The sequence below is a fragment of the Lissotriton helveticus genome, chromosome 2_1 (assembly GCF_964261635.1).
Source record: "Lissotriton helveticus chromosome 2_1, aLisHel1.1, whole genome shotgun sequence".
Classification (NCBI taxonomy): domain Eukaryota; kingdom Metazoa; phylum Chordata; class Amphibia; order Caudata; family Salamandridae; genus Lissotriton; species Lissotriton helveticus.
The window spans coordinates 609,373,724-609,396,128 of record NC_136059.1 but is presented as its reverse complement, the minus strand read 5'-3'; the positions used below and the strand labels follow the sequence as shown (position 1 = coordinate 609,396,128).

General features: G+C 41.5%; 1 protein-coding gene across 2 annotated transcripts in view; it reads right to left on the bottom strand.

Moving 5' to 3' along the window:
- RASGRF2 (Ras protein specific guanine nucleotide releasing factor 2) overlaps positions 1 to 22,405 on the bottom strand; it is a 1,720,695-nt gene that overhangs the window by 144,610 nt on the left and 1,553,680 nt on the right. For both annotated transcript variants that reach the window (XM_078675315.1, XM_078675317.1), the window contains exon 21: positions 359 to 462. In XM_078675315.1, coding sequence (XP_078531441.1) covers positions 359 to 462 — 104 coding nt within the window. The remainder of the gene's footprint in view (positions 1 to 358; positions 463 to 22,405) is intronic.

Sequence of the window (22,405 nt, the reverse complement as noted above, 5' to 3'; positions counted from 1 at the left end):
TATATCTATATATATATATATATATATAGATATATATATATAGATATATATATAGATACATATATATATACATATATATTCACGCACACAATTAAACCCCCTCCATCACCACTGGGAAAATATTTTTCCAGTGAAACTTACGCGTTCTCTGCTCATTCTCACCCTCTGAAAGAGACTTTTGACGTCTTTTCACTTTAGACATCAGCGTTGCATAACACCTCGGAAGGACTCCTGTAGAGACCGCAATCACTGCTTGTAATTAGCATCTATTGAAATTATAATCTTGACCGGTTTAGGATTTTTTGAAAAATTATCCCTCCAAGGTATTTACTATGAGAATTCACAGGAAAATACTTACTCATATGGAATGCTTCTGAAGACAATGTGATCTAAAAGAGTAATCTGTTCTGCAAGCTCCATGGCAGAGAGCGTTTCCAGACATTCTGATTTCGGATATTCCGGCTGCAAGAAAAATAAAAGTTCCAGTTATGCAGAATACTGAGTTCAATCTCTTCTCAGGGCTTGGATCGGGGCAACTGAATGATTCACGGGAAGGAAAGAAACCCTTGAAGAGCCATTAGCCAATTTGCCCCAAGCAGGCTAGAAGCACTTTCACATCCCTAAGTATCAGTAGACCCTTACAGCCCCTAAAAAAACTCCCCCAACCTGATTTTAAAACCCTAGATTGATTCTCCAAGGTTGTGTGCAGCATGCCGTGTAGCCTGTGTGCATCTTCATGCACATAGTCTTAGAAACAATTTTTTTACCTCCTTCTTTACTGGTGATCATCATTAGGGGTTCCTCCTGCTTGACTCAATGCCCCTCAGCGGTGGGATTCGAGGGGTAGGAAGTTAGAAAACTGTCCTCCTGCAATATCCGCCCCAAGACTACTGGTAGGATTGGATAGCACTGCATGCATGTGTGCGCACACCCACGCACACACATAAACATGTGAGAGGCGGTGCCATCAGTTTCCACATGTAGAAACCTATTCCTCCGCACTCCTTCACATTTTGGGGAGGTTCTGCTCCCATTCTCACAGAGGAAAGAGTTTCACTCCCGCTCTTGAGAACCGGAAGCCACTGAGCATTTCCTGTATGGGTTGGGCTAAGAAAATGTTTGTGAACACAAAAACCAATGGCAACTCCACACGCATGGGAATAGATGTAGTCACATGAAAATGTTTGTGTAAGTACACCTTTTTACAATGATAAACCATGTGGTATTACACTTATAAAAAGAACTATTTGAGAGTTGGACAGGAATGTATCATTCTGCATAGTGTTGCTATATTGACCCTGGTTATGAGGTGGATGCTAAAGAGTAAGGGGCCTCATTTATGAGAAATGACGCATCCCTGCGTGAAAGCAGAGATGCGTCACTTCTCAGTGCAAACTCCTTGCGACATACCTGATGCGTCATATTTAATGTATGACGCATCATGTCGCAAGGAGTTACTGATACGTCAGTATTTCTGACGTATCTGTAAGCGTAAAAGTGACGCATTGCTGTAGTGTGTCACAAAAGTGACGCAACTCCAGCAATGCGTCCTTTCACATGGGGCAAGCCCCATGTGAAAGGGCCTGCGTCAGTCTTATGCCTGCTGTGAGGCAGGCGCAAGATTTTGACACAACGGCATCCTAGAAGTGACGCAGTGAAATCTCAGAGATTTCACTGCATCACTTCTACGAGGCTTTTTGCGGGGGAACGCCCCCCTGCATACATTATACCTGACGCAGGTATAATGTAGCGCAGGGGTTTACAAAGTGACGCATCTGCTTAGATGCAGCCGATGCGTCACAAAAAGTGACGCATCAAAAGCGCTAAACTGACGCAAGGCCTCATAAATGAGGCCCAAGATGTTTACCACACCGGTTAATAAAAACACCCCTGTGTGCAGTATTTATCGGGTCCAGTAAATGCTTCATTGTCATGTGGAATTTAATCATACGAACCTTGTCACATACAAGGTAAACTAAGCAGACAAATCGACAAATGTGCGCTGTGTTCTAAGGCAAAAAAAAAACACATGGAATTGAACAGGTGGCAATTTTTTGTACCGGTAACAGCTTTCATTATGTGATTATACACACACTTGCGAATCAATGAAAGTGGCAAATTCTTTTAAGCCAGCGCTAATTAGTGTGCTTGTTACACCTTGTATGTGACATTTGTCAAAATTCCACGTGGTCTACAAATTACTACACTACATGTGTAGTTACTGTACTTTTCGGGTTTAATTAAAAGTACTTATAAGTCTAGAGTGTATACGTGGTTTTACTGCACTAATTGTATGCTTAGAATATACTTCTTTGTCTATCTACAAAGTTCGTATACATGAATTTGAGTACATACTGAATTCACAGGGTCTACTCACATAAGAGATGCTCCAGTCATATATAGTATAATTTTCATCTGGAGAATGAGGAATCACGTGTAATTGGTGTTTTTCAAATTGAGCTCCACATGCATTACAATTTTCTGCACCTTTTCTTCCAAAACATTTGAGTAGGTTTTACTGCAGAATTCATTTAGAATTCATGCTTAAATTAACCAAGAGACAATTGGAGGGTTGCTGCAATTACCTTATTACTCAGAACAAACAAATATTTGCACAGGGTTTAGAATTTACGTCCATCTCGTAAACAAGTCCAGAATGTCTCATTTTGCAGATTGATTGGGAGGCCCAACTACAAATTGCTTTACCAACCAACCTCATTATGTAAATAATAAAAACAATCTTCACTTTCCCATATCTCTTCAAAGCAAGCACCTTTATTCCTTAAATAATGCATCTGCCCTACCACCTAACCTTAGCTGGTCCTACATTTATAGTGATATTTTAGTTTGTGTAGCAGAGTTAGAAGCATTCAAGCCTCTATTTTGGCTGGATCAAAGACACTGATGGTCATCCTATCCCATGGCTAGTGAGGTTAATAATACACAAAAGTGAAATGGGCGAAAGGACAACTTTTTCACACGGTCTTCTTTTTTTTAAATGCACCAGTTGCCAGGTCTCATTAAATTGGCAAGTTACCAATCTTATTTTAGCCTAGGTGCGCCAAGTTGTGTCAGAATTCATCAAGTTAACATGGTTTGTCAATAACAAAAACTAGAGTGATAATACTTTTTGTTGTAGTTTTATTCTTATAGAAGGCTGCACTGGTTTCACTTGGCCCAATGTTAATTTCCCCAAAATAGTTTGCCATGAATGTGAATGAGGGGCATAAGGCTCTAATTTACCTGGACCTGTGCGGAACTTCTTGAAGTAGATCAGTATACTACTTTCATGCCCGGAAAGATAAGCAAATACTCTATCATCCTCCTTGTCAGGAAGCAAACAACTCACACGAGTTGAGCCTATCATAGCCCAAGCCTCCATCCCTTCAAGATCCATCTTTAAATGTTTTTCGATGGCGTGGTTTAATAAGAGCATGTATGAACAGGCTGACGTGTTAGAGGGGTGGACATTAGGAAGGAGGAAACACTCTGAAACTGTTTTACCAAAATTAACAAATGACAAAGAAGCAATAGCAACTGTTCACTTTTATTGATGCCAATAAGAAGGCAGAGAAGTGATCGCTGTGACTGACATATCAAGACTACCTTTGTAAAGAGCAGAACATAGTGGAAGGAATTTTAACATAAAAAGAAGGGGTGTTCAGTTGTAGCTTATAACATCAGATCCCATTTTCGTAAAGTATTCTCCAGCCCCCACACAAGCACTTCCAAATAATGCAATCAATAATCTGTACCATGGCAAGAGCCTAGTGTCTCCTAGTCTTGTGTTTCAAAGAAATGCCCTATAGTTTGGTACATGTTGGTAAAGAGAGAACTGCCTTAACTCTTCTGGTCATAATAAAAAATATATATATCAGTTTATTAAGACATATGTCTTTCGAAACAACACACCATTGCATACATTAGAATTTCTTAGGACGCAGATTATTTTACTCTTGTTAAAAATTAAAATATAGGTATGGCACTGTCTAAAGTTCTCATTGTATATAACAACTCTTTAGCCACAATTCTACTTGTGGCACCCTACCCATAAAACAATGTGTACACAATCTTTTCACGTAAAGGTAAAAATAAAGTACTGTTAAGGCACGAATGAGTAAGTTCATAGCTAACTTTCGAAAAAAGCAATACTTCCCATTATCACATAATCACCTTAATTTAGAAAGTCCCTAAACGTGATGGAACCTAATTCTGTACTTCAGTACCTCGAGGTACAGATCTTTGTATCTAGATTAAATAAAGAATGCTTCATTATCTTCCAGGAAGGTGAAAGGCAATGCTAGTGACAATTTGTTCTCTAGGTATTGAAAATCCATACTTGTCCTTTGTCACTAGGCAGACATGCGTAAGATCTTTTTATTAGAGCAATATATGTAAACAATGGTTGGGATATATCAAACTATAAGACAGATAGGATTCAAATAGCAGAGACAATTATCTTCCCTTTTTGCCAGACCTTCTACACAGACAAAAGAAATATAATTGGAAGGAGCAAATTTGAGAGAATACAGGAATCTCAAACACCCGCTTCCAGCTAACAAATGCCTTGCTAAAAATTCGTATTCCATCCAAATAGTCAGAATCACAGTTGAAGTACGGAGTAGCTTTTTCAAAATTACATTTTCTAAGTGTGATCAAGTCATCCTCTCTTCGAGAGCCAAAACGCCTGAATGACACAGCATGAAACGTGAGACCTTACCCACCCATTCAATCTTAATGATGAGACAATATGGATAGGGTCATACTCTCACAAATTTTGAGTGGTCCAACCACAACAGTTTTGAAGTAATGAACAAGGTACTTACCTTCGGTAACGCCCTATCCAGTAGAGGCTCTATCCCATTCCTTAGCTTAAAATTATTCCAAGGCGTCAGACTGGATCCGGAAAGTATTTCATGAGCAGTATTCCTGCGCACTGGGAGGTGGCATTGTTTTGCTCTGCATGGCGTTGTCGGCATCATCCGCACTGGAAGTGATGTGCACGGTGCAAACTTAGGTGCCACCCCAGCACGCTAAAGATTTTTTTTGCAACTTTTCACGCCAGGAGCGCGGAGCCACGATGAACAGGGACCACTTGTGCATAAAAACTAGGGCCCTGAAAGGGAAGAGAAAAAGCCCTGTTGCTAGAAATCTATTCCCACAGCGGGGAGGATGGGTGGGTCGGTAAGGAATCTGCAGCTAGATGGTATCTCTACCAGATAAGGTGTTACCCAAAGGTAAGTAACTTGTTCATCTGATAGAGACTTCTAGCCACAGATTGCTTACCTTAGCATAGATACCAAAGCAATACCATTGCCGGAGGTAGGTCTGCGGACCAATTTAATACGAGGGAGTCCTGAATGACCGAATGGGTAAAATGCCCATCTTGACAAACCTGGCTTATCAGGCTGTAGTATTTGTGAACGTGTAAGGAAGCCCATGTTGCTGCCTGGCAGATGTCCAGGACCGGAACTAAAGCAGTGGTTGTAGCTTTCGCTCAGGTGAGGTGAGCTTTCAAACCCTCAGGGGGTTGTTTCTGAGCCAATGCCTGGCAGAACTTGATACAAAGCACAATCAATCTGAAGAAGGTCTGTTTCTGCACGGCTGTTCCTTTCTTCGCTCCGACATGGGGAACATCGTTTACAACGAAACTTTTACCACGCACTACCATTACAATGCAGGAATTACAACGAAAGTCGTTACAACGAGTTTCGCTGGAGGACACTGTTGGATAGGGAATAGTTTAATTTTCTATCCAACACCTTCCCTACTATCCATGGGGACTGGAGTTGGAATAGAAAATTAAACTATTCCACTATCCAGCGCCCCCCAACGCAAGTCATTGTAATGACTTGCATTGTAATACCTGCGTTGTAAAGGCGTGCGTGGTAAAAGCATGCGTTGAAACGTCATACATCCCTCCGACATACACCATGAAGAGTTGGTTGTCAACTTGGAACTCTTGTGTGATCAAGAGCTTGCCAGATGTTGAACCAACAGGGAAATGCCCTGATGTTCCATCCATGCCCATAGATGCAGAGCTTCCAGACAAAGGGTCCACGATCTCACCTTGCCCTGTTTGTTGCAGTACCACATGGTGGTGGTGTTGTCCGTGAACGCCTGCACTAGATTTCCCGTGATGGAGGGTAGAAAGGCTTACAATGCCAGTCAGATCACTTTGAACTCCAACAGGTTGATGTGGAGTCTGGGTTCCACTATAGAACAGAGTCCTCTAATCTCCATCTCCCCCGATAGCTGTCCCATCCCAGGCGTGATGCATCTATCACTACTGTTAGATATGGTTGAGGAAGGGAGAGAGGTCTGCCATTGACTCAATATGGCAAGAAGCAATGGAAAGGCCCACAGACCTGGCTATAGCCCTGCTGTCCTTTAAGCATTCTACCACTCAATCCGCCTAGTCTCTGAAGAGACAGGAGCCATCAAAGGGCATGTCCATAAGCGATGCTTGGAAATCCCCAGAAAAGCCAGTTGTCCTCAACCAGACGTGGTGTTGTAAAGCTACTGTAGATGAAAGAGCTCTGCCCAATGAGTCGTCATGTCTAGTTTACATCGTATCATGAATTTCGCTGCGTCTCTCCCGACAACAACAGCCTGGAAAAGCACGGCCTAGGCCTCATCTGGGACTGTTGGCAGCACCTGCACAACTGTATCCAGTAGAGTGTGGGAATAGTAGTCCAAAAGACATGTGATGTTTACCGACCGCAGTGCCAGGCTGGTGGGAGAAAACATCTTCCCTAAGGTATCATGCCTCTTGGATTCCCAATCTTGTGTTGCTGTTTAGAATGCTCCAGGATTTACTTGGGAGGTGGAGGTTTGGACCACCAGGTTCTCCAAGGTGGGGTGTTGTGTGAGTGAGTTTGGGTCCCCTGGAGTGGTGTAGTGGCAGCAGGCAATTGTCCTATTCACAGGTGCCTCTGTGCTGGGCTTGTACCAAGTCCCAAGCAGGTGTCAGTAAGTGTCTCATTAAGAGGAAGAAGCGGTTCTGATGGGGAAACTCCCGGCTTAAGTACTTCAGTCAAGACATTCATCCTGACTACCGCCTAGGGCAAGCTGAGGTCCAGAACCTCTGCCGCCCCCCTCATCACCATTGCAAAGGAAGCTCTCTCCTCCTTAGCACTGGTAGGGGAAGAAGGCATGCCAATATCTGGAAAATTTTCCAGTACACTGGCTTCACCCAGATCCCCACACAAGTCCAAGGTGCAATAAGAATGGCATTCCTCAGGGTCCAGCAACTTCTCCCCGAGTCCTAGCCCATAAAAATAGAGCTCAGGGTCCGGCCTGGAAGGCATGGCTCCAGTCGGCGCCAGAGCAAGTAACAGACAACGCCCCTTCAACTCCATGCCGTTGTCAAGAATTAGAATGGGGACGATGCCGCAGATAGGTGCTGGCACTGCTGGGAGTTTTGACATTGGGACTGATGCCGGACCCGCGGAGCCTGAAGGGAATGGGCCTCCCAAATATTAGGCGCATGGCCTCATAGAATTCATTTTGCTCTGTGGGGATCGCTCCGGCTCCCGGAAACTTGGAGAGGCTCGGAGATGGCCCAGGCACTGGCTTAACCACAGAGTCAGGCCACGAATGTGAGTGCTCCCTCGTCATATCGGCCTATGAATGTGGAGAAGTTGAAGATCTCTTTCACTTCTTCTTGTGGTGTGTGTCTTACCTGAATGAACTGACAACTTCGAGTGCGACTGGGACCTTGATCGTCACAGCGTAGCACATATAGCTGCCAGGTGCTTGAGGGATCGCTCCCTTATCCCCTAGGGGTTCACAGCACAGCAAGCGGTGAAGGCCTTTCAGTCGTGGTCGCGCTTGAAGCACCAAAGGCGTACAAGGTACGGGTCCATCATCGACATCGATCAGTGACAAGCACCGCAGGGCTTGAAGCCTACTTTCCTTGATGACATCCTGCTACACCAGGAGGAAACCCTCAAAAAGACTTCGACAAAAGTCAAAAAAAGTTTAGTAAAAAAATGACTGGGGGGAGCTCTTCCCCGGATTTGCGCTAACTGATACGGAGTGAAAAGGACTGACATCAGCTCGCTGGGGTGGAGCGTATATAGGCATCACACACGTCACTACTGGTGCGGTCGATGCCAACGAGGCCACATGCAGCTGATAGACACCACCTACCGGATTGAAGGGGTACTGTTCATGAATACATTTCCGGATCCAGTCTGACACCTGGGGGTAATTCTACGGTAAGGAATCTGTAGCTAGAAGTCTCTATCAGATATGTAATCCCAGATATTTATAAAATGAGACCAACTCAATGGCAAACTCTACCAGGTACAATGTTTTGCCGGGAATTTATCCCTTATAGAATTAAAACACCTTAGTTTTCTCCACATTGTTAATCAATCTAGTTTGAGAGAAGTCAACAGAGTCCCACTGGGGTATACTTCAATAGGATTCCTCTGCATTTAATTATATTCTATTGCGCTACAAATGTTTGCCATAAATTAACATACTATGTATAGTTCTAAAGAGCACATTCACTCAAGTGTATCATGGCACTGAATAATAGATGTTTATTGCTACCCAACTCAATGGTACTCATTTTATCAACCTCGGAAGGGTGAAAGGCTGAATGGACCCGCCGTGATTTGAACCTGGCACTATGGGGTCGAACACAGGACCCTACAGCGAACACATTAGTCCACCAAGTCACCAGACCTGGCACCAAAGAGCTGCAAATTAAGTTATCAGTGTTAATACTGTTTTGTACAGTCCAAATTTTGTCAGTTTGCTCTATCTCAACTCTAGTAGGCAGCCGATGGGGAAAAGAGACTGACGGTGCTAACATCGATTTCACATGTGTACTCAATGGAAGCTTTAAACTCAAAGAAAGGACAAGATGGTCATTTGTTCCCAAGTCTTTAGCCACAATTATTTTGAAACAATGAAACAATTCCAAATAAACAAACACAAAATAAAGACAGCCCTTAGCCATACTGGTTATATCGTGGCATTTGCTTGAAGATCATTACTAATGTGTCCATTCAAACAGTAAAGTACATTTGAGAGAAGAGATTGCATTTTTTTGCAACAGATACACGTTTGTTTCTAAACTAACATCTAGGGAAATCAAACTCATTTGGCAAGTCCACAGTGGGGCTACTTGGGCCAAATATCTCTAGCTCTTCCGGATTTTCCATCTTTTCCAATCACTCTGACAACAGGGAGATAGGAGGAGAAGGCAAAAAAGGAGGAAAGCTGTCTGTCCTTATTTGGTAGGGGGTTAAAGTGAGGCCCCCAAAAATCTAAGGCTCCACAGAGTATTAGCCAATAATTTGTTGGCCAAGCTTATTTAATTGTCTCCAGTAGGCTACCGACTTTTGCCTCTTACAGGGACCATTAATGGAACATTTTGCTAAAAAGTACAGTTTATTGATATGATAGTTTCCTTGGGATAGCCTGTGCTGCATTATCAGTCTCAATTACTTTACAGAGTTTGATGAACTGACACTGGGTTTGGAAGTGGAGCACACCTCACATGAATTCTGTGGAATGTAGAAGATTATAGATTTGTTGAAATATCCTCTTTTAAAGTTTGAAGAGGATTTTCAAATGTTTGTTGTCAATTTAAAGGGCGTGCTTTGTTTATTTTTTAACTGGGTTTGTCTAATTGACAATCACATTAATGGACAAAGTTTGAGCATGAGAATAGCAAACAAGTCAACAGCAGTGACTATAAAAATGGTCAATAAAATGAAATCATTTAACATACAAAATATTTGTGTCACTGCCAAACTGATCACACATCCAAGTCGTATAACAATTAGGGAAGTGATAATATGGTAGGTGCTCACATGGTACGTACACCCTACCACCTTGGGTGAAATGGCCAAAACCAGGAATTTCCCAACCTGCAACCAATACAAAAAACAATACTGAAGCTCTCACTGAGTCCAATGATACTAATGTTACAACCAGAAAGACAAAGTAGCGAAGGATTCCAAGTTAAGTTGATTGTTTTTATGCTTTTTCTTTGTTATTCACATTCCGACCAAGGGTACTATTCGAATCAACAACGTATTTATTTGCTATTGTAACAAATTATGTAAGGTGACATACTTGTTGATTTGCAGCCTTGACAAAGTTGCGATGACAAAACATGTGACAGCTTCCTGTGTGGATATTGCGTCTTTGAAGAAAGAGATGTGAATAACAAGGAAAAAGAATAAAAACAATCAACTTACTTCTCTGAATGTTTCGGTACTGTTTTTTTTAATAATAGGTAATACACCTGGCAAGCTAGTGGGGACAGATATAGCATTCTAGGAGTTACCTACCAACTTCCCAGGAAGTATACAACAGGTTACCTTTAAAAATAGTCTTTTATCACAAGTTTCACTAGAGGGCAGGAGTGCACCAAATGCATACATTAGATGAACTCAGCATTTCACGAGTGTTCAAAGAGGCTGAGTAGAGACACTCCATTTCTCTGCGATGATGTTGTGGGCCTTCCATTGAATAGGCTAATACACCATAAGTAGGAGCAGTACTATCTAGACACCATTTTCTAAATCTTTAGAGTAGTCACGTTCAAAAGCACCAAGGCGTCTTTGATACAGCTCCCGTGGGAACACCACAAACTGCTCAGCTGCTCTCAGTCCTTCCAGGCATAGGTCTGCATACTTCAGACTTCCTTCATAGTCCAAAGAAAATATAATAAAGAGTTGCCAGGTCCGACATAGGATCCTAATGATGATAGGCAAGTGCCTCATTTGTAAGTTCCTTTGAACCAACTCTTGGCTGCCCCTATCATGTCCCATTCCCTCAGTTATCAAAATGATGTCAGTATTTATTTATATTATTTATTTATAACGTTTTATATAGCACGAAAAAGATCCAATAAGGATATCAGAGCGCTTTACATTAGGAAGGAAAGGAAGGACAATAATGCAAAAACAACATCAGGTAGGGACAAAAACAAGAGTGATCGCAGATTACACGAAAAATGCAACACAGAGGTTATAATAAACAATTGTACACGGGTAGCGAAGGGGGGCAAAGTATCTCGTAAAGAAGAGTAGTACATGATGGTACCATAGTAGTAGGAACAATGTCATCGGACAGGAGAGCCTAGCCCACTTATGGTAGGAATGTATTCATAAGGAATCTTTTGACTTCTCGTTTGAACACCGTTGTTAAGGAGATTCTGCGTACTTCTGGTGGTAGAGAGTTCCATATCTTTGGGGCAGCGCCAGAGAAGGCTCTGTGACAAGTTCTCTTTTTGCTAAGGATAAGTGGTTTCAAGAGGAAAGTAGTAGTGCTTCTTGAGGCTCTTACACCACAAGATAGTTCAAGTTTTTGCGCCAGGTACCTGGGAGTATTGAAGTGGATGGCTTTGTTTGTCAAAACGCCAATCTTTAACTGAATTTGTATTCGTAGGGGAGCCAACTAAGAGATTTTAGGACTGGAGATATGTGCTTATTGCGTTTGGTGCCTGTAACCAGTCTAGCAGCAGCATTCAGTGATGCCCTTAGTGGAGCCAAGGTGGATTTGGGAAGGCCACAGAGGGTAGCGCTTCTGTAATCTAGTCTCGGCAGGACAAGCGCTTCGACCACCTGCTTGAAATTATTAAGTGGAAGGAAAGGTTTGATATTTCTGAGTGTCCTCGTCAAGTGGTTTGCTCCCTTACATATATTGCTGATATGATTTTTCATATTCAGGCGCTTGTCCATGGTGACTCCTAGAGATTTGGCTGAGTCTATGATTAAAGGAGTGTCGTTGAAGGCAGTGAGGGGACTCAGCCAAAGGTCTAGGTTGGGGATGTGGTTCGGAGGGGAGATGAGCAGGAATTCTGTTTTTGAGGTGTTGCGTAGGATATGGTTCTCAGTTAACCAGTTTTGGGTAGACGTTAGGGTAGTGTTGAGTGAGATGATGTTTTCCGGGGATGCAATTTTCAAGTAGAGTTGCTTGTCGTCGGCATACATATGGAAAAGAATACCCATGGAGTTTAGTGAGTTAGCTAATGGTTCCAAGAAAAAGTTGAAGAGGATAGGAGTTAAGGCAGATCCTTGGGGGACGGACCTCCAAGAGTACTGGAGAGGGCTGGGAGAGAGAGTGATTTGCCCTGACTCTTTGAGATCTTTGGTGGAGGAAGGATGAGAAGCATTGTAGCACCTGATCAGAAAAACCCATCCTGTTTCGCAGAATGGATTGGAGGTTGTCATGATTAACCATGTTGAAAGCGGAGGAAAGGTCAAGGAGGATCAGGAGGCAGGATTCGTTTTGACTGAGCATTTTTTAAATGTCATCCATAACATGAGTGAGAGTCAATTTGGTGCTGTGCCCCTTCCGAAAGCCGGATTGATGCTGGTCTAGAAGTTTGTAGTTCTCTACGTGAGCACAGAGTTGGGATTAAATGAATTTTTCAAGGAGTTTCGCTAGGGTGGAAATGTTGGAGATAGGGCAAAAATTATTGAGATCAGCTTTGTCAGCATTAGGTTTTTTAGTATGGTAATACCCTGTAAGATTTGACTTGTGATCTTGGATATCTTTCGAAACAAAAATGCAAAACTCTCTTTCAGAGCAAGACCGTGCTGAACTGAGCACATTCCTAATGAAATAGTGTCAAGAACTAACCTGATGCCTAACGTCATACTATTGTTGAGTAACATGCATCCCACCTCATATTAAGGCCTGTTGTAATCCTGACTTACCAATGTTGAGTAGGGCAGGGGGAACAAGGGAAGGTTTTGTCATAGGTACCTTTCTCTAGACACTGATGTCTGGATAATGTTGAGCCCTCCTTTGGGATGTATCACCTTGCATGACAGACCTAGATCATTAAAACTGTTCAGACAGCATAACAAACAAGGGATACTACAATGTATACGATAATAAAAAGCTGATGATGTCACTGGCTTAACAGATATCTGGAGAATGCAAAATACCACAGAGAGGGAGCCTACACATACTATTCACCATCTCATAATTGTCATTCTAGGGTAGATTCCTTTCCTGGAAACAAAGTTCTATAGAAATTGATAACCATCTCACTGTGGAGCATTTACATCTCTGATTACGTATCAGTAGCTTTACAACTAACTTAGAGGCTAAATGAATCTCTCCTACAAAACAATATTTTACTTATTTGTCTGATCAGGGGGGTAATGCAGGCACTTGGAGCCCTTGTTATGCAGCGAGGCCTCCAACCCTTCAGTGGCCCCAAGCTCTTCAGAGTGGCCCATTACACCCAAGAGCAATGCAAGACCCCGGTGCCCATTTTCACATTCTGATGGGGGGGGGGAGGGGTGTCCCATCATTTTACATTACACCACTGTGTCTGATGTATTACATTCAGAATTCAATTGCAACACATAAGACACCATTAACAAATCTGAATATAATGTAGCAATTTCTGAAGGCTTATCTAAAAGGCATCCTGATTGCACAGTTATTATATTGAAATAAAATACAACAGTATAAGCTAAAGAAAATGGATCATATCTGGAGAAGAGACGCTTTCCAAATTAAATGTGGTAGGAAGACACAAAGTCAGATCGCAATATGAATAAATACTACACCAAGTTAGTGACTGCATGTTTTTCCACCTTGACATAGAAGCACTTAAATCACGGACACAAATGCAGGAAGCTGCTGGCTTACAAGGTCAAGATGTTAAACCTAAATCGAACTGTCCTCAGAATAAGGAACAAAATGTGTGAGCTAAAGTCTGCAAATGTGTGAGGAATTCATGTGCTTCTATAGCCACATATATGTATCAAGTGAAAGTAGAAGAGCAGAAGTGGATCAATTTCCAATGGTCTGAGATCAATTTCCTGATGGTCTGACAGTCCTGACTGGAGAGGGAAATATTGAAACTCCCAATCAAGGAAATGACCATTAGGAATCCTAAATCTGGGAAATCTCCTGAACTAGATAACATCTTCAGTGCATTTTTTAAGATGTTTAGGAAAGAAATTACTTTCATAGCTGTAAAACAGACACATTTTATACTGATAACGGTAGATATCTTAGGGAAATGAAAGAGTTTCTCATAACAGTGATGCTTAAAGGAAGGAGGGACCCTCAAATATGCAATAATTACAGGCCGATATCATTACTGAACATATATGTGCAAACTGCTAACAAAATGCTGCACAACAAAGACTAGAACGCGTGGTGAAGCATTTACCATATAAGACTCAAAAGGGTCTTTTGTTTTAAAAAAAAAAGCTATTGACATGATAACATATTGTTTCTTTCTAGGACTTTTAGGTAGTTTAAGAAATGTAAAAATAACAACATAGTGTTATGACGCTAAAAAGACATTTAACAACTACAAAGATTTTACTTAAAGTACTTAAAAGAATGATGTTTTGAATCAGATTTGCTGACAAATTATCCCTGTGCTTGCACAAGGGAAATTAATGGGTTAACACCAGATTAAATATAAATGGAAACATTGAATAAAGGTCTACACTTGTGCAAGTATTCTCTAGCTGCAAACACAATGCATTAGGTGGTATTGGGAAATTAAATTAAGAGGGAAAAGAAACTTCCTCTTGGAAATGTACAGTTTCCGACATCAGTGAATGAATTCCATCATTTGGACGGAAAACGTTGTCTTTAGGAAAGGATATGATACAATAAAATGTATAGAGCACACTAAAACACATAGGTGTCAAGGCCCTAAAGCAGAGCAAAGGCAAAGAAAGGGGTACTAAGATGAGAAAAGACAGGTTTTCAGATGTTTTCTTAACGGACACGATAGAGTCCACATCTGAAATATAAGTAGGTAGGTCATTCCATAATTTGGCAGCTTCTACTGAAAAGGAGCGTCCACCCCATCTTTTCCTTGAGAATCTGGGGATCCTAAGTTTCTTGCAAGAAGAGGTTCTCAGTACCCTCCCCGAAATGTACCATTGAAAAAGCGCATTCATATGAGAGAGGCCCTTATGATGAAGGGCCTTAAAAACTAGGCACAAAGCCTTAAAAGCAATATGTTTTCTGACAGAAAGCCAATGAAGGGAATGAATCCCCTCCCTAACAGAATGCTACTTGGGAGTGTTCAAAATGAGGCAAGCTGCCGCATTTTGTACACCTTAAAGTTTGTTCAGAAAGGAACTATTAATGTTCAATTACAAAGCATTGCAGTAGTCCAACCATGTGGGGACCAGGGCAATGATGACTGACTGGGGCAATTTCGATGGGATGTAGGGGTTGACCTTTTTTAGGGTCCTAATGATGTAGAAACAAGTGCTGACAGTGAGACTACCCTGAGCATCAAAGCTCCGAGAGTCATCAAAGATGACCCCAAGGTTTTTGGCTGACGTGACAGGGGTAGGGAGAGGTCTGCAGACATCTGGCCACCAAGTGTTTGACCAAATGGAGTTTTGAGAACCAAACACAAGCACTTGGTTCTTGTCTGCATTAATCTTCAGGGAGATGTCCTTCTTCCAGCAGATGATGCTGGGTATGCACTGGTTTAACTTCCCTGCCACCAGCTGCATGTTCTTAGAAATAGAGATGATGAACTGCGTGTCATCTGCATATGACAGCACTTGAAAACTAAATGAACAAACCAGGTCAGCAAAAGGGGCCACACTGAGATTGAAAATGGTAGGACTCTGAGATAAGCTCTGTGGTACCCCACAGGGGAGACTGAAAGCCTTAGCCTTGAAGCCTCCACAGCTGACAGCTTGAGCCCTGTTATACACAAATGAGTAAAGAAGCTGCAAAGCTGTCCCAGAGACCCCCCTTACTGCAGTTGCTGAACCATCCGTGTCAGTGAGACAGTATTGAATTTTTCCGAGAGGTCAAGATAGCCGCTCCACCCTGATCGACCTAGGCATGGATGCTGTTGGTGGTCACAATGAGGGCAGTTTCTGTGCTGGGACCAGGGCAAAACCTGTTTTGAGAGAAATCGAAAATCCCCTGGGTATAAATTTTATCAGCTCTGATTGATACATTTTGCAAAGATTTAAGAAGGAGCTGGTAATAAGTAAATAGGGTGGAGATTTTTCATATCTTGGGAACCGGAGTTAGCTTTCTTAAGGAGTGGTGTGACAATAGTTTCCTTCCAGGTGCCAGGAAAAACTCCAGAATGGAGAGAAAAATTGAACACCTTGTATATAAATTTGGCAATAGGTTCCGGAGCAAGTTGAAGTATGGAATGCGTGCACGGGTCCAAGGGAACTCCTGGTTTCAACTCAGCAATAGGTCCTTGATTTGCTAAGCAGAAATCTGGGTAAAGGCAGCAAAAAGATTCTCAGTAGGACAGTGAGCAGGTTTATCAAAAGAGATTTTATCTACAACGGGTGGGTCAAGATTCCGGAGGATGATGAGAACTTTATCTTGAAAATAAACTGCAACTTTATAGCAAAACTCTTGGGAGGAGTTAAGCGCCCATTGCGTCTGGGACCCTGATAACTCCTTTACTACTTTAAACAGCAGATTGAAGGAGTTATTAGCAGATCTAATCTTCTCTGTAAAAAAGCGTGCTTTGACTTGTAATATGGCCTGTAGGGAGCTGAAAGGAAGCTTAAGCAACCCTGAACGAGACAGGAAGCCAGTTAAGATGTAGAAAATAGCCATATTGGGCTGTAGGGGGGGTTGTGAATTTCCTAAAAATACATAGGATCTGCGCATTTGTTGGACAACATAAATTGGTGTCTTGACTGATTCCGGACACCACCACAGGATATGTCAGCCTACAGACCAGCTAGCTTACAGTGCCATTATAAGCTCCTAATCCCTACCAAGGAGTGAATAGTGGCAACCATAAAAGTTGAAAACCCTTGACTCTTCAGGGATCGTGGAAACAGTTGAGTACTTTTTGCTCACTTAATTGTGCTCACTTAGTCTCAGAGAGATACACAGAACAAACATTGGGGACATTTTCAATAAGCATTTATTGAACTAGCATCTTTCTAGTATAAAATAGGTTTGCTGTGACAATCAATAGACAGAAGCAAATGTAAGAGATTACAAGCCCAACAGAGTAAACGGTAGATATATTTCTAATATGGTGCTAAGCAACGAATATATGCTGGCATAGATAAAAACAGTAATCTTAGCGTACTCCTACTATGCGTACCCCACCTAAGTGTACCTAGCATGTATATGGGCGTGAAGTAAAAGAATCCTTAGGAAAGAGCCATTACCTGATGGCAGACAATGAAGGACCTCGTCTTGGTCATGAGTTAGACACCCTGCAAGGGATGTCAGACCGCTGTGTGTTGAAGCTTCAGCAGTCAGGGACCTCCGTGTCAGTGTTAAAGTAGAAGCATCTCCTCTCCTTCTCCTAGTGAAGGTGCAGTGCTTTTATATGAAAAAGGTAGCCTCTGGGTTTCTATCACAATCGATATGTTGAGAGTACGATTATGTAGATGAACCTAAATCAATAATTGTAACTATGCACAGTAGCCCTGTCGCCCGAGGATGAAGATAGCGATGACTTTTCTACAGAGTATGTCAATCCTGTTACGTACGTCATGTGCAGGGGATTAAGATATGATGCTGAGAATCCTTATGCATTATAGATGAGGGTAGTTTCAAGGAAATCAATCGACATTTATTCAGCACATAACTGGGTAAAAAGTAATAGCTAGAACTGTTATGCAGAGCAAGGTAGGACAAATGTAGGTAAAAGGTCACTTTGCTACTTGGCCTAGGTTAGGGAACATAGCGGGGGGGTCAGAGAATGTCACATTAAGAAAGCTAATAAACAACAGAGAGTGCTAGTGCTAGTCAATTAAACACAACAACCTTATTTCTCCAAGAACATTGGAATTAAACCAAATGTTTTTTTATTTTTATTTTATTTTTATTTTATTTCATTTATTCAGTATTTCTTTTTCCACGTGTTATTATTTTCTTTTTTAACACTCTTTACAATTTTTCAGACCTTATGTACAAAACCTAAACATTAATATTTCAAAAACATATTTCTAACAAAATCATTCAAACTTTCAAACATACTCCACTCATCCCATTACAGATAAAATACAGCTGGAATTGTGATATTCACAGCAAATCCATGTAACACGGCATCAGTGGTGGTTGGGGTTACTTCAATTTGATCCAATTCACACCCATTTGGTGCCCCTGCACTTTTATTATTTTTAACCTTCCGAAGTCCCCCCTCCCCCCGGGAATTAAATCCCATTAGGAAATCTTTGGATGTTTTACCTTCCCATATTGTCTCACTGCAGTTTAATATCTTTGGCAGCAGAATTGATTGTGCTTATGCAACTACTTTGGACATTAATCCTTGTTCGCTAGCAGCATTTAAAGACACATCCAGCCCGATACACTACATCCTGTACCGTTTACAGCTGAATCCGAGTAGTTGAATGGGAGTAAACACAGCATCTCCTTATCCTTTTGTTGGTAAGCTACAATTCTTGATGTGTTCTAAAGTAAATATTGTTTGATCGTTATGACACCAGAATAATGTGTGGTTAAATGTTATACAGAAACCCAAAGGTTACCCAGGAAATAATGCAGGATATTGAAGGTTCAAAGACTATAGGATCACACCATTATGCCAGAATATCACCTGTGTGTCTCTCTCTCTCTCTCTCTCGTATCTCCTCCTTCTCCCCCGATTAACATAATTCTAAACCATACACCTAGACAGTCTAAAAGGTTTCTGCAATGAGGAGAGAGAGTGCAGACTATCCGACCAAATTTTGGAGTTCTGACAATCTGCTAAGCCTAAAAAATTATGGGTTTCATTGAGTCAGAGGTGAACTTGGTGCAGGCAATTTCTCAAGCTATTAATAAGATCCAGGATGAATTAAGAATCTGCTTGCTAGGAAAGGACAATTTTTTTAGACTGCATTAATAAGATGGTACCTCATAATCCCACAGTCTCTCAAATTAGTAATGTCACCTCCACGTCTTCGACACTTTCCCACATCAGGAAATATCTCACCATGAGATGGAGAAATGGTAAGGGCAGGGAGTCCCTAATACGCTTGTGTTTGCTTTGCTTGCCCTAAGTTGGCAGGGTAGGCCCAGGCGTGGGTCCCTTGCTCACTTTGCTACTGGATTCAAGCTAGTCTGGCTGATGAAGAGTGTTAAAACCGGTCCCAGGATGCTTCTTTCCAGTTCAGGGAAGAGCTGGCTTGGCAGTTCGGGCTGGAGTGTTCCCATGAGGCACAGGGTCAAGACTGATTTGCATATAGCTGGGTCTGAACTGAGGTGGTGGAGTGAGCTAAAGAATGTTGATGGATTCTACCCAGATCTGCGACTGGGGATGAGTGTCTGAAAAGTTTCAGCGCTCCGTCCATCATCTCCTTGTGTTTGCTTTGTTCACTCTAAGTTGGCAGGGTATGCCCAGAAGTGAGTCCCTTGCTCACCTTGCCACTAGATTCAAGCAAGCCTGGCTGATGAAGGGTGTTACCCAGAAACTGGTCCCAGGATGCTTGTTTCCGGTTTAGGGAAGACCTGGCTTGGCAGTTTGGGCTGGACTGTTCCCATGATGCACAGGGTCAAGACTGATTTGCATATAGCTGGTCTGAACTGAGGTGGCGAAGTGACCTAAAGAATGATGATGGATTCAACCCAGATCTGTGAGTGGAGGTGAGTGTCTGAAAAGTTTCAGAGCTCCGTCCATCATCTCCTTGTGTTTGCTTAGTCCCTAATATGCTACCAGAGCAGGAATGGCTCCTCCAAAAGATATTCATGTGATCATCACACTTTTGCACATTTTTAGGTCAATTTAATCTACATATTTGACGCCTCTCCAAAAATGTGCCACAGAACACAACAATATTTCCTTTGACTTGTCTCATTTATCCAAGGGTGCCTAGGCATGGATAATTCCCTTGATCCTAAATCAATACCCTGTTTGAGAATTATATCCATTCTCAAAGGATTTTAAAGTAATCTTCTGTAAAAGGCAAGCCAAACAGAAAGGTTATTGGTGCGCAACCAAAGGCCTTAAGGTTTGATTTGATATAGTACTTTGTTGAAACAATTACTACCTGAGACATCATGCACGGATGCTGCTGCCCGCTACCATGGGCTGCGAGAAGAGACCAAAGATGACCTGCCTGACCTTAACTCTCAACAGAGAAGGACCTATGCAGGAAGAAGATGAACGCTGCAATAATTTCCAGCTAATCCTACAAGTGCAACAGCTACTCTGTCTGAGGTTCAACTGATGGACCAATTCACATATGCAATATAAGAAAAGGCTTGCTCTGTAGGAACAAGAAAGGAGGAGGCAAAAAATACTATGCATCTTTTGCAGAAAAGTAGATCACTTTCTATGTAATTGTCCCGAGAGTCCAGGAAACATCTTGGCTTGACATGAGGAGGCAAACACAGCTTGAGTTGGAGTCTGGTTATGGGTTTGGTCGCGTTCAAGCCACATTATTATATCGCCTTAGAAATACCAAATCCAAGGCACTTGTTACAGGAATGCACATTAATAGATTGCACAGTTTCATGGTGCATAACCTTCCAACAAGAGAAAACTACTCCTTGTGTTAAAAAATAAGTACCAGAAGAAGTCAAAGGGATGGATGGAACCCGTGAAGCACCCTTCACATTTAACAAGACTGACTGCGAATCGATTCCTTTGGGACACATCAAAATAGCATTTATTTGATTGATGTATATGGTTTTATGTGGAGTTGTGGTGATTTTAGGGACTAATTGGCTGGAAAAACATAATCCTCTGACTTATTGGGTGGCTGCCAGTATTCCATTATTAGATCCATTTCGTGAAGACCATTGTTTCTCTAGAATGGGCATTTACAAAAAACAGCATCTACCCTAAAACTACATAAATATCAGAGGGTTATAAATTCGAGGATGTTTTCAACAACAAGGGAGAGGGCCTTTGCTTCCTCGCAGACCATACAATGCAATAAAGCTACGACTGGATATTAAGCTAAAACATGGGCATATTTATCCCTAAAATCCATAAGAAGATCAAGTTCTCAATGCCTAGGGCAGCCATCTTCTTTATTCCAAAAACTAGGATAAGGATTTTTCCCCGACATTGATAACAAAGAACTAAATCAGATCACTTTCAAAACCAGTATCCATTGCCTTTAATTTCAGTTCTACTTTATCAAATCCATGGAGTCTGGACTCTTTATAAAACTCGATTTAAGAGGGGCGTTTAATCATGTTTGTTATAGAAAGGGAGCCGAATGGAAGATACCCTTTAATACTTGATATGGATATTTCAAGAATGTATTATGGTCATTCAGGGTATGCAATGTACAGCTGCCTTCTATCATTTAATAGATGACATCTTGTGGGACTCTTAAACTCATATGTCATCATCTATCTGGATGATATATGAATCATATTTATCTTCCTAGAGGCACATCAAAGACTTTTGTACATGGTCCTAAAATGTTTAAGCACACATTCTCTCTATAGCAAGGAGGAGAAAAGTATATTTGAAGTCAAAGTCATCTTTCCTCAGGTACATATATCTGAAAAAGATGATGAAAAGTAACAGAGTATCCCTTCCTATCACATTTAAAGAGAATCAACTTTTTGTAGGATTTGCTAACTTCACCAGCAGTTCATTCAAGATGTTTACACCATTTTTTTTTCAATAACAATGCTTACAAAGAAGAGAATTCCTTTCCACTGGGTTACAGAACCAGAAAAACCCTTTGTCCATCTAAATGGAAGCCTTACGACCACTCCGATTCTTAATTATCCACACCATTCTTTTCTGTTCACATTGGGAGCTTCTGCGTCCTCATTTAACATAGGAGCCATTGTTTGGTAGAGACATTCACATTTTCAAAAACTTTAAGAGCAGCTGCACAATTACACCATTTGTGATGAGGAGTTATTTGCTATTCGGGAAGCATTTTGCCATTGGAGGCACTATTCAGATCATTATTCTTCTCATAGTTTCAATATATCATCGCATACTGCCTGATATTGGCCATGGTAAGGCTGATGGTTTATCCAGAAATTCTGACAAATCACTTACAGTAGCATAACTTACTATGATTCAAGGGGCTCACCAGGCAGAAACAAAAATGTTGCTAACTGAGATTCAGCAACAAAAGCAATCCATTCAAGAAAACAAAAGAATTGAAGAACACTGGGGTAAAGATGATGCAAATAAAGATACTTAACACATGAGGATAAACTTGTACCCAACGTAACCTCACAACAGAAGATACTGCAACGGTGTCAAGATAATTCTGTTTCTGGCCATATTTTAGCCAGCAAAACCGAACAATATAGCCTGACGTGTTTGTGCCCTGAAAGAACCTTACTCTAAAAGTCCTTTTGCAAAATGTCCACAAGCCCAAATGTTAGCCCTTAAACCGTTTTGAAAAGCAAAGGCTGAATAGGAGAACTTTGTTAAACACCACTGACAGACCCACTTCAAATACAAAGTTGTTGATCTAGTGTGGCTTTATTGTAGGAATAT